Source organism: Dipodomys spectabilis, unplaced genomic scaffold, assembly GCF_019054845.1.
Source record: "Dipodomys spectabilis isolate Male_0828 unplaced genomic scaffold, ASM1905484v1 ptg000327l, whole genome shotgun sequence".
Classification (NCBI taxonomy): Eukaryota; Metazoa; Chordata; class Mammalia; order Rodentia; family Heteromyidae; genus Dipodomys; species Dipodomys spectabilis.
In genome coordinates this window covers 40,295-51,627 of record NW_024871004.1, presented here as the reverse complement: position 1 = coordinate 51,627, position 11,333 = coordinate 40,295, and the positions used below count along the sequence as shown (strand labels likewise).

Genomic DNA, 11,333 nt, shown 5'->3' with positions numbered 1-11,333 from the left:
AACTTGAAAATTAACTAAAGTTCTTCTTCAATATAATGCAATAATCCTTTACATTTTTGATAAGTCAGATAATTTGATTACAATGTGAACAGCTTAATGCATTAAAACACCAGATCTTTGGTTTTCTGTAATATCCAAGTTACTATTCACTGGCAGAAATTTCTTCTGTTGTCTGGCCTCAGTCCCTCCTGCTGTTAGAAATTTACTTTCTCCCCTGAACCCCCTTTTCCCTGGGAAAAGAATAGCCATGGGTACAAAACTGTGAAATCAGAAAACAAAACAAAATTATTGATAAAGGGCAAAAACCTCCTGGTAAAGAAAAACCCCAGACAAAGGCCGACCAGTAGTCAGCTTTTGTCCTTTCCCCATCCTTGATAAAAAAGCAAAAGAACATCGCTCCCTCAATTTACCAAACTGGCAGCTTTGCAAAGGCTATTGACAACCGAGGCTTATCACCAGCTGCATTAAAGAGCTGTTAGGAGCTTATAATAAAATAATTTCTAAAGTAGTGTCAATAGCTTTGATAGTATTGATCATGCTGACCAAGTCAAGAATATGTTTTGCCTATGCTTCTGTGAGTCAAGGCTATGTTTCTGCCAAGTTTTGCTTCTATAACCTTGCTTGCTTGCCTTGGTAACAAGGCCTTAAGCCCACCAATTGAAGACCACCGCTGAGTGGTCCCACTATGAGTGGCCTATTACAAATGATTACCATAAAGAACAAATTAATTTAAAGGTTCTAACTGTAACCAATGAAAAATATGCCAAACCTGCCTTGCATGGCTTGTATATATAACTCTATCTAACCTACCCCTATAAAAACGCATCCTACCCTGAGCTCAAGGCTGTTCCTACTTTCCCAGTGGTAGGAAGTGGTCCCATGTGGTGGTAATAAAGTTCCTAGCTCGGCAGAGCGCATGCGGGCAGCCCAGATGCCGCAGCCGCCCTGGGTCTCCCAGCCTCCGGGCTCCCGCAACCCCCCAGGCCCCTGTAGGCCCCCGGGTGCCGCCTCAACCCCGGAGCCCACGCAGCCCGCGGGGATGCTGCTCCGGCCCCGGCGGCCACCACCACTCGCGCCATGGTCGCCGACTGACTTGGTGGCCGAGCTGCTGCCACTGGCCAAGGACGTGCCGGGGACCCAGCCGCGGGGCCTGGCGGCGACCAAGGGCAGCTCGCCCCTCAGGCCCGGCGCGCCCGTGTCCCCGGGCTCGGCACAGCACGAGCCCTGGAGCGCCTGGGAGACGGAGCTGCTGTGGCCAGCTGTGTGGCGCACACTGCCCACCTACCGCCAAGTGTCGTCCGCGCTTGCCCTGCGGCAGGTGCGACGCACTCCCGCGCAATGCTGCCGCCGCTACAAGTTCCTCAAGAGCAAGGTGCTCAAGGCCAACAGCCAGCCGCCCAGGCCCTTCGATGCGCAGATCTGCGAGCTCATGGGGCTGCTGGGCGACAACCAGCAGGACAGGTGTGCCCGCCGCCGCCGCCCCGCACCCTCCGTGCCCGCGTCGGTTCCGGAAGAGCCAGGTAGGCAGGCGGCGGGGCGGGAGAGGGGAAGGGATGGCAGGGCTGGGGAGAGGGGGAGGAGGGGGGAAGGGCAATCGGGGCGGGAGGCTGGAAGGGGCGGCCTGGGCCAGAGGCTCAGAGGCCAGCGGGCGGGCGGCAGAGCCCCCGCCCCCGCCGACCCTGTGCTCCCTCCCGCAGGTGCCGCGCCACCCTGGGCCCCCGCCAACCTCTTGCCGCCCGCCACCACACCTTCGCTGAATGCTGCTCTGCTGCAGACGCTGACGCACCTGGGCGACATCGTGGGCATGCTGGGCCCGCTGCGAGACCAGCTGCTGACCCGGAACCAGCATGTGGAGCAGCTGCATGGCTCCTTCGACCAGACCGTGTCCCTGGCCGTGGGCTTCATCCTGGGCAGCATGGCAACCCAGCGCGGCATCCTGGGCGAGCTGAGCTAGCTGCACCCGCCACCCCCCCCCCCCCCCAGCATTCAAGAAACCCTTTTGGATTTAAAAAAAATAAATAAAGTTTCTAGCACCTTTATCTGGGTTTTGTGAAGTCTCTTTTGGATCCAGGATATAATAGATGTAGGCCCAAATGAGATCCAGGACCCCAGGCCTTGAGCTCAGGGACTTTGGACTGGTGTCAGAAGAGCCACTCCCTAGGGGACAGCGGTGGAGAGAAGTTCCTAGCAGGAACTTAGAACTCAAAAGCCTCTAGAGGTAAGTTGAAAAGCTTGGCCAAGTATAGTGGAAGGGGCAGAAGGGGAGGTGGGATGCAGCAGAACTCCCAGCCACGGAGGAGTTTGGGATGCGCCTCTCCCCAGTGGAGGCACTCTCTGCCAGGTAGATTGGCCCTCCCTTAATGTAAAATTGCTGCAGGAGAGCTCCTCTAAACTAACACCTCTCTTCTAGGTTCAGAGAGTTATTTTGGGGCTCTCAGTCACCAAAATCAGGTCCCCTAAACGCCAGAGCTCACCATTCTCTGAAAAATAAAAACCCAGACAATTATTCAAGTTATTAGAATCTGTTCTTTTTGTTCGTTTGGACATCTCTGGGGGAATAAAAGTTCCAGCTTTGTCTGGGCCTGCTCATAGACCTGCTCTGTTTTGTCTGTGTTGCAGCAGTCAAGAGGTGGGCATGGAAGGTCACATGCCCTTACAAGCTTCAGGCTGCATTTTCCTGCAGAGGCAGCCGGAGGTGAGGGCATAGACAGTTTGAGCCTAGTTTGGACATTTGGCTTGTCCGAACAGTTAAAAAAATTGTAAAATGCTCTTGTCTAAAAGAAAATTGGATAAAAGATAGGCCAGTTCAGTTTCAGGTGACTCCCACCTAGCCTTCCTCCAGCTGAAGGTATTCACAAGGCCAATTGGTAAAATGCATTGCTAAACAAGCAAACCCTGGGTAAATGAAGCTCAGCAAAGGCACTTTGTTTTACAAATCTTTAGATCAAGATTCTGGACTGATTTTCATTTTTGTGCACTTTAAGTTTTGTATGAGTATGTTGGAACATGTTTAAGATGAAAATCAGCATGCTGTAAAAAAAAGAGTTTAAACTCTAAGGAAGGTCATCAGATTTGTATGCCAAATATCTTAAAGGATTATTGTATTGTTTTAAACAGAAAGTTTAGTTAAACTTTCTAAGAATTCTTTAATTTACAAATCAAAATGTGTATTTTAAAATTTGGTATTTTAAAATGCAAAGGTTGTTTACACTGTAATCAAGTTATCTGACTCAACAAAAAGGCATTGGCTGTTTGGGATTTAGTTCCCTCTGCTAAAACTTGGGGATACTATTAGAAATTTAAATATAAAGGTTTATTTAACACTGTCAAAGATTTTCCCTGTTCTGTCTAAAACTTTACCTGTTCTGTCTAAAACTATTTCATTCAAGAACCAAGAAAAAAAAAGGGAAAAACTTAGACTCTAATAGAAGACCTGTCTTTTGAGGTGAGGGATGTAGAGGCAGACGTGCAGCTCAGCCAGTCATGCAGGGTGGGACAGGCCCTGGGGGGAGTCCACGCATGGTAGAAGAGGGCAAGCTGGCACAAAGGCAGTTCAACTAACCCTGAAGAGTTGGGTGCATGCACATTCCTTAGGAGGGGCTGTGTGGCCAATCTTTGTCCTGTCCCTTTCTCTTGCAGACAGAGACAGGAAACATAATGGTAAAAATGAGTGATGTCATGATCTGATTCCTAAAACTGCCACTTAGATGTATTAACTTTGAAAAAGCCTTAAAAATATGGTTAGAAAATTTATCAGTATATGATTTGCTTTCATTGATACTCTGCAATTGGATATGTTTTTTTTTAAAGGCATATAGGTGAGCTGGGAAGGTGGGTCAGTGGTAGAGCACTTGCCTTGCATGCATGAGGCCCGGGCTCAGTTCTTTAGCACCACATAAGCAGAAAAGAAACAACCAGAAGAGGCACTGTGGCTCAAGTGGTACAGCGATAGCCTTGAGCTGAAGAGCTGAGGGACACCGCCCAGGCCCAGAGTTCAGGCCCACAACCAGATACCCCCCACCTAAAAAAAAAAGGCATATAGGTGTTAAGTCTAGCTTCTTGATACAGTACTGGTGATTAATTCTTGCATTATCAAAAAATGGTCATTTGAGTTCAAAAGTTTTTAATGTATATCTGTTTTAAAATGAGTAGCCAAGAGGAAATAGTGGTACATATCCTCAAGAATTCAAAGGAGTTTTCAAAATACAAATGAAAACTAAAGTATAAAATGTTAAAGCAGAGATTAATAAAAGGCTTAAATTAGGATTGGTAAGTCTTTAGCCCACTTATTTCTTGGGCAGTTGTTTCTTCAAGGTTTGTTGTTGGGGGATTTAACTTTTTGAGTTCCAGGTATATTTTAGATATGAGACACTTGTCCATTGTATGGCTAGTGAAGATCTTCTCCCAATCCGTGGGCTTTCTGTTGATCTTGCTAGCTATGTACTTTGCCATGCAGAAGCTCTGCAATTTCATGCAATCCCATTTGTCCAACCTTTCTTTGATTTGTTGTATTTCTAGGTCTCTGTTAGGAAAATTTTGGCCTGTCCCAAGGAGACCTGGGTTTCTATTATTCCATCCTGTAATGTTTTCAGAGTGTCTGCTTTGACTCTGTGGTTTTTGATCCATTTGGAGTTGATTATGATGCAGAGTGATATATAAGTAGTTACCCAATTTTGCCAGCACCATTTACTGAAGAGGCTGTCTTTCATTCTATTTTTTTTAGCCCTCTTATCGAAGATTACATAGTTATAGGTATGTGGGTTCATTTCTTGGTTTTCAATTCTATTCCATGGGTCCTGAGATCTGTTCTTGAGCCAGTATCAAGCTGTTTTGATTTCTACAGCTTTGTAGTAGAGTTTGAAATTTGGTATTGATATTCCTCTAGCAGTGTTCTTTGTGTTAAGGATCGCTTTTGCTATTCTGGGTCTTTTATTGTTCCATATGAATTTTTGGATTGCCTCTTTTATTTTCCAGAAGAATGAGGTTGGAATATTGATAGGTATCGCATTGAATTTGTAGATAGCCTTGGGAAGTATTGCGATTTCATGATGTAGGAGCATGGGAGGTTTTTCCAATTTCTAATTTCTATTTTGATTCCTTTTTCAAGTTTTTAAAGTAGGTTCCTCATAGACTCCACATAGACCTCCCCTGTGACCCAGCAATCCCACTTTTGGGCATTTACTGGAATGATCACAAGCAAAGCCGTACTAAAGCTACCAGCACAACTATGTTTATTGCAGCATTATTTACCATAGCTAATGTATGGAACCAACCCAGATGCCCCTCAGTAGATGAATGGATCAAGAAAATGTGGTATATATGCATAATGGAATTCTATGCCTCTATCAGAAAGAATAACATTGTCCCATTTGTTAGGAAATGGAAAGATTTGGAAAAAATATATTAAATGAAGTAAGCCAGGCCTAAAGAAACATAGGTCCCATGGTTTCCCTTATTTTCAATAACTAGTATATGTCTGAGACAATCAGAAACAGTCAGATACGTTGATGTTAGGTTAAATGAACCCCAAGATAAGGACTCGAATAGTTTTTCTTTCTTGCTATTGTTTATAACATATTTATAAGATGATTTCTTTGTTGCTTTGTATGTCCCTCCCCCATGGCGGGGGCGGGGGGGGGTTGGAGGATGGGGAGGGTGGGAAGATATTGTAAGGGGAAACAAAGGAGGAGGCAACAAATGTACTCATCACCTTGCCCATGTAATTGAAACCCCTCCATATGGTATTTTCACAATAACAACAACAACAACAACAAAAAACCTTTGAACTTAAAAAAAAATAGGATTGGATGGGCTGGGAATGTGGCTGGGCTGCGAAATTGGCTTAGTGGTAGAGTGCTTGCCTAGCATTCATCAAACCCTGAGTTCAATTTCTCACTACCACGTATTCAGAAAAAGCAGGAAGCAGTGCTAGCCTTGACCAAAAGAAGCTCAAGGACAATGCCTATGCCATGAGTTAAAGCCCAAGGACTGGCAAAAAAAATGGAGATGAATTCCTGGTTATAAAGTCTGAAAGTTAAATTGGTAATATTTGTCTCAAAGTGAAAAAAGGAAAAATTAGGATTACCAAAATAATTGCTTAATTGCTATTTCAGTTTGCTCTTATAGGTTTTTTTTTTTTTTTTTTTTTTTTTTTTGTAACAGTTCCCAGCAGGCCCACACAAAGGAGTAAGGATTCTTACAAGTTTGTCAGATATAACTTTCGGCCCTTAATAAGTCTGAGGTAGACCATGCTTTAAAAAACCATTTCTAATGACCATCTTTGTTTCTTTTAATTGGAGTAAACATGGCCTTTTGTTTAGACTTGTTGATCTGAGAACTGTGGTTCAAAGCCAGCCTGGGCAGAGAAAGGTCCCTGTGAGATTATCTCTAATTGGTCAACAGAAGAGTTGTTTTGGGGCTCAAAGTGGCAGAGTGCTAGCCTTGAACTCAGGGCCTGAGTGCTATCACTCATCTCTCCAGCTCAAGTCCAGTGATTAAGGAAAATCCCAAGGTGTGTGTATCCCAGCATGGAGAAAGACACTCCTGGGACCCTGGCAATGATGAAACATCCAGAGGCAGTTACAAGCCACTGCTCGGATGGCAGAGATGGTATCAAATCCTGTTTGGCCTTTCAAAAATTGAAGGACTGGGAAGGTGGCTCAGTGGTAGAGCACCTGCCTTGCATGCATGAGGCCCTGGGTTCGATTCCTCAGCACCACATAAGAAAAAAGAAAAAAGAGGGAAGTGGCGCTGTGGCTCAAGTGGTAGAGCACCAGCCTTGAGCTGAAGAGCTGAGGGACAGCACCCAGGCCCAGAGTTCAGGCCCCACGACTGGACACCCCCCCCAAAAAAATTGATCAGATCCAGGAAGTCATGAAAAAGTAAATTGTAATCATGCCTTTCTAAATGTTTGTCTGCTTCATATTTGGGCAAGAATGTGCCAGTCATCTATGTGGGTTGTAAAATGTGTGGGATAGTTTAAATTCCCAAATTAGGGCTTTGAGCAGATACAGGGCATAACTGTTGGAGCCTTTTTAAGTACAGGAGTGGTTCATTTTACCTAACATCATCTTATCTGATCTTTTCAGCTTGTCTCAGACATATACTAGTTATTGCAAATAAGGGAAACCATGGTGAAGAGCTACAGTAACTCCATTTTAATATCAAACCTCCGGAGCTGTGCTGCCCTCAGAGTAACCCCCAAAGAGAAAGTTCTCAGAAAAACCCCAGGTTGCCACCAACCCTGCCCATCCTTAAGGAAAAGAACAGTTCCCTAAGTATTCCATCACAAAAAGGCAAGTGCGGTCAGGGTGGACTTAAACCCCCTGAACTTGTGGACTTGCTTTTGTGGAAACCCCCTAAACTTGTTTGTTTGATACTATAAAAACTGTGCTAATTTTGTGCTCGGGGCCTCTTAGCATCACCGGTTACCAAGTGTGCAGAGGACCAAGCTCGAGCTTTCAATAAACGACTCTTTGCTGTTTGCAAAGGGCCTGGTGGTCTGTGAGGGGCACCCGAAATCGGGTACTTCAATGGGATCTATGTTTCTTTGGCCCGGCTTACTTCACTAGATAAGGACACAAGTGGTTTTTTCTTTCTTGCTATTGTTTCTAACATATTTATAAGGTGATAGTTTTGTTGCAATGTATGTCTCTTCCCCCACAGTATAAGCCCTGTTTTCACTGTATTTGATGTTGGTATATTTTGGGGAGGGGAAAGGAAAAAAAACAAATTGTTTAACTAGGGATACAGGTGGACCTATTGCAACAATGAGATGTGCAAAATCCTATGTTGAAAAGCAAACTTTACAACTTTGGTGCCGGGGGTGAGGGTATAGTGGTGGAGATGGGAGTGAAGGGATGGTAGGGGAAAACCAAAGGAGGAGGCAACAATGCTTGATAAGAAATGTACTCATTACCTTGTTCATGTAATTGTAGCCCCTCTGTATGGCATTTTCACAATAAAAATTATTTATATATATATATGTGTATATATATATATATATATATATATATATATATATATATATATAAATTAAAAAATTGCAGAAGGGAACTGCCCAGGGAAAAATTCGGATCTCTTACAGAAAAAAATTCAATGACTTAATGTACAAAAGAAAAAAAGTGGGGAATGAGATAAGGAGGTCAGATCTGACTGGTGCCATATTGGCCACATGGTGGATGATAGGGTCTCGTATCTTGTCTTCATGCCGGGGGAAGGAAAATGCCTCCATTATCATCTGACTCCCAAGTGATGGATATTCCCAGATCCCTGGAGGCAGGGGCGAGCACTTGGCTGATAGAAATTACCAGTCCCAGGCACTGGACTGGCAGATTTAGTAACCTGTGGACCTGTCCCCTGCTGAGACCCTATTTAGGCCCAGCCCAGCCGCCATTATGTCATGCCACATGTGTCGCTGTGGTCATGTCTTGTCTTCTGACTCATCTCCAGTCATCATGGCATCACAATTCAACTCTCCATTGGAGTTGAATTGGTTTGTTGGTATTTTTGTTCTTTCTTTCCTCTCTAGACTGTTTCCTAACCGTGTTTTGTGTGTTTGGGGGCTTCAGGCCTTTGTAAAAATGGGTGGCCAGCAGCCTGCTAACTGTGTAATAAAGACTCCAATATTCCATCTACCTAAATGTGGCTTCTAGGATGCTTTACATCCGGCGTAGTTACCTATTTTCTAACGAAGATAAAGTGAAATATTTTGAGTGTCCACAATTATTTTTGGAAATTTTCCTAGAATTAGTAGACTAAGTGCTGGTATTTTAGTCATAAAATAGAATGAGGTAATTTGATATGGTGGGAATGGGGCGTAGGCCAACACTTACCATGTATGCAATGTTATACTAGTAATTCCAACTCTGAAGACTTCAATATCATCATCTGATAATTAAAAATAAAAGTAGTTCTAATTTATGGAATTATTGTGAGGATTAAATTAGATAACCTAAAGGACTTGGAAAAACAATCAACATTTGCTACTTTCTACCTGTTATTTTATCATGTGATGAATTCTAACATTTTTAATATGATATTTATATTGTGTCTATTTAGGATATGCAATGTGATATATTGATATTCATTGCATTGTTCACTTTCCTGTCATTATGAGGAAAAAAACTGCAAAGAAAATTTCTGAAGAGGAAACTATTATATTTTCTCATGGTTTAAGAGAATGCAGTTTAAAATCAGATGTCTCCATTGTTTTTAATTGTATTTTAATTAAATAGTGGTATGAAGGAATTTCCATTCAACAAATCAGTTTATAAGTACAATAGATGTTTACATAATGTTCCTACATCCTTCCAAAGCTCACCCCATTTTCATTTTTTCTAGATTCATACTATCCGCATTGAATATTATGCCTTCACTCTCTTCCTCTATAACTCTTTTTATTCCTTCCCTTTTACTTCCCTTCACATCTTCCAAGTGATAGTTTTCTGGTATTCATTTTGATAGATTAAAAGTTCAATTTTATAAGAAATTACACCTCTTAAATACTCCTCTGAAAAGTGAATGCATTGGTTAATACTGTTGTGAAAATTGTGTAATAGTTTTGCCTAAACTTCTAGCTTCCAAATAAGCGACAGAACATTTTTCCTTTGTGTGTCTGGCTCTGGTTTACTTTACTTAACATATTTTTAGATCTATCCATTTCTTTGCAAATGATGTAACAGTCTTCATATTGGATGGGTGCAATCCAATTGTGTATATGTTCCACACTTCCCTAACCATGCCTCTGACAAAGGATATCTTGTCTGTTTCCATAACTTTGCTAAGGGGAATAGTGCAACAGTGAACATGATTGTGAAAGTGATTGTACTCTAACTTTCTTTTTATTGTGAAAATACTGTACAGAGGAGTTAAAATTACATGGGCAAGATAGTGAGTACTTTTCTTATCAAGCATTGTTGCCTTCTCCTTTGTTGATCCTTCCTATCCCTTCCCAGCCACCCGCCACCTCGCAACCCCAACCGATTCTCCCCAACCACCCACCAAAGTTGTAAAGTTCATTTTCTAAATGACAACTTGTTCTTCTCATTGTTGCAACGGGTCCACCGGTATCCTTATTTAAACGACTTGTTTTTCCACTTCCCCTCCACAAATTATCCAACATCAAATACAGTGAAAGCAGGGGTTATACTGTGGGGGAGGGACATACAAAGCAACAAAGAAATAATCTTATAAATGCTTTAGATACAAATGCATGAAAGAAAAAAAACATTTAAATACGTATCTTAGGGTTCATTTTCCTAACATTACATTATCTGATCTTTTCTGCTTGACTCATATATATATACTAGCTATTGCAAATAAGGGAAACCATGGGACCTATGTTTCTTTGGGCTTGGCTTACTTCACTTAATATAATTTTTTCCAAGCCTTTCCATTTCCTCACAAATGGGGCAATGTCATTCTTTCTGATTGAGGCATAGAATTCCATTGTTTATATATACCATATTTTCTTGATTCATTCATCTACTGAGGATCATCTGGGTTGGTTCCATATCTTAGCTATGGTAAATAATGCTGCAATAAACATAGTTGTGCTGTTGGCTTTAGTGTGGTCTTGTTTGTAAGCATTTGGGTAAATGCCCAAAAGTGGGATTGCTGGTTAATAGGGGAGCTCTATGTGGAGTCTTTTGAGGAACCTCCATACTGCTTTCCAAAGAGGTTGAACAAGTTTACACTCCCACCAACAATGCAGTAATGTTCCCTTCTGTCCACATCCCCTCTAGCATCTGTTGTTATTAGAGTTCTTGATTTTTGCCATTCTAACTGGGTGAGGTGGTACCTCAATGTTGTTTTGATTTGCATTTCTTTTATGGTTAGAGAGGTTGAGCATTTCTTCCTGTGTCTATTGGCCATCCTTCTTTCTTCTTCAGAGAAGTTTCTCTTTAAGTCATTTGCCCAGTTATTTATTGGGCAGTTGTTTCTTTGAGGATTTGTTGTTGGGGGATTTAATTTTTTGAGTTCCAAGCATATTTTAGATATGAAACCCTTTTCCGTTGTATGGCTAGTGAAGATCTTCTCCCAATCTGTGGGCTTTCTATTGATCTTGCTAGCTATGTCCTTTGCCATGCAGAAGCTCTGCAATTTGGTGAAATCCCATTTGTCCAACTTTTCTTTGATTTGTTGTGTTTCCGGGTCTCTATCAAGAAAATTTGGCCTGTGCCAAGGAGACCTAGGGTTTCTCCTATTCCATCCTGTAATGTTTTCAGAGTGTCTGCTTTGACTCCGAGAGCTCACACCAATACTCCTCCAACTCTTCAGTGGAATTGAAAGAGAAAGCTCACTACCGAACACATTCTATGAAGCCATCATCA

At 42.5% G+C, this 11,333-nt stretch overlaps 1 protein-coding gene across 1 annotated transcript; it reads left to right on the top strand.

The window, feature by feature from the left end:
• Positions 1-916: 916 nt before the first annotated feature.
• Positions 917-1,954, top strand: LOC122128268 (undifferentiated embryonic cell transcription factor 1-like). Its single transcript, XM_042702525.1, has 2 exons — positions 917-1,520; positions 1,698-1,954. The coding sequence occupies exons 1-2, from the start codon at positions 917-919 to the stop codon at positions 1,952-1,954; spliced, it is 861 nt and encodes a 286-aa protein (XP_042558459.1).
• The last annotated feature ends 9,379 nt before the right edge of the window (positions 1,955-11,333 follow it).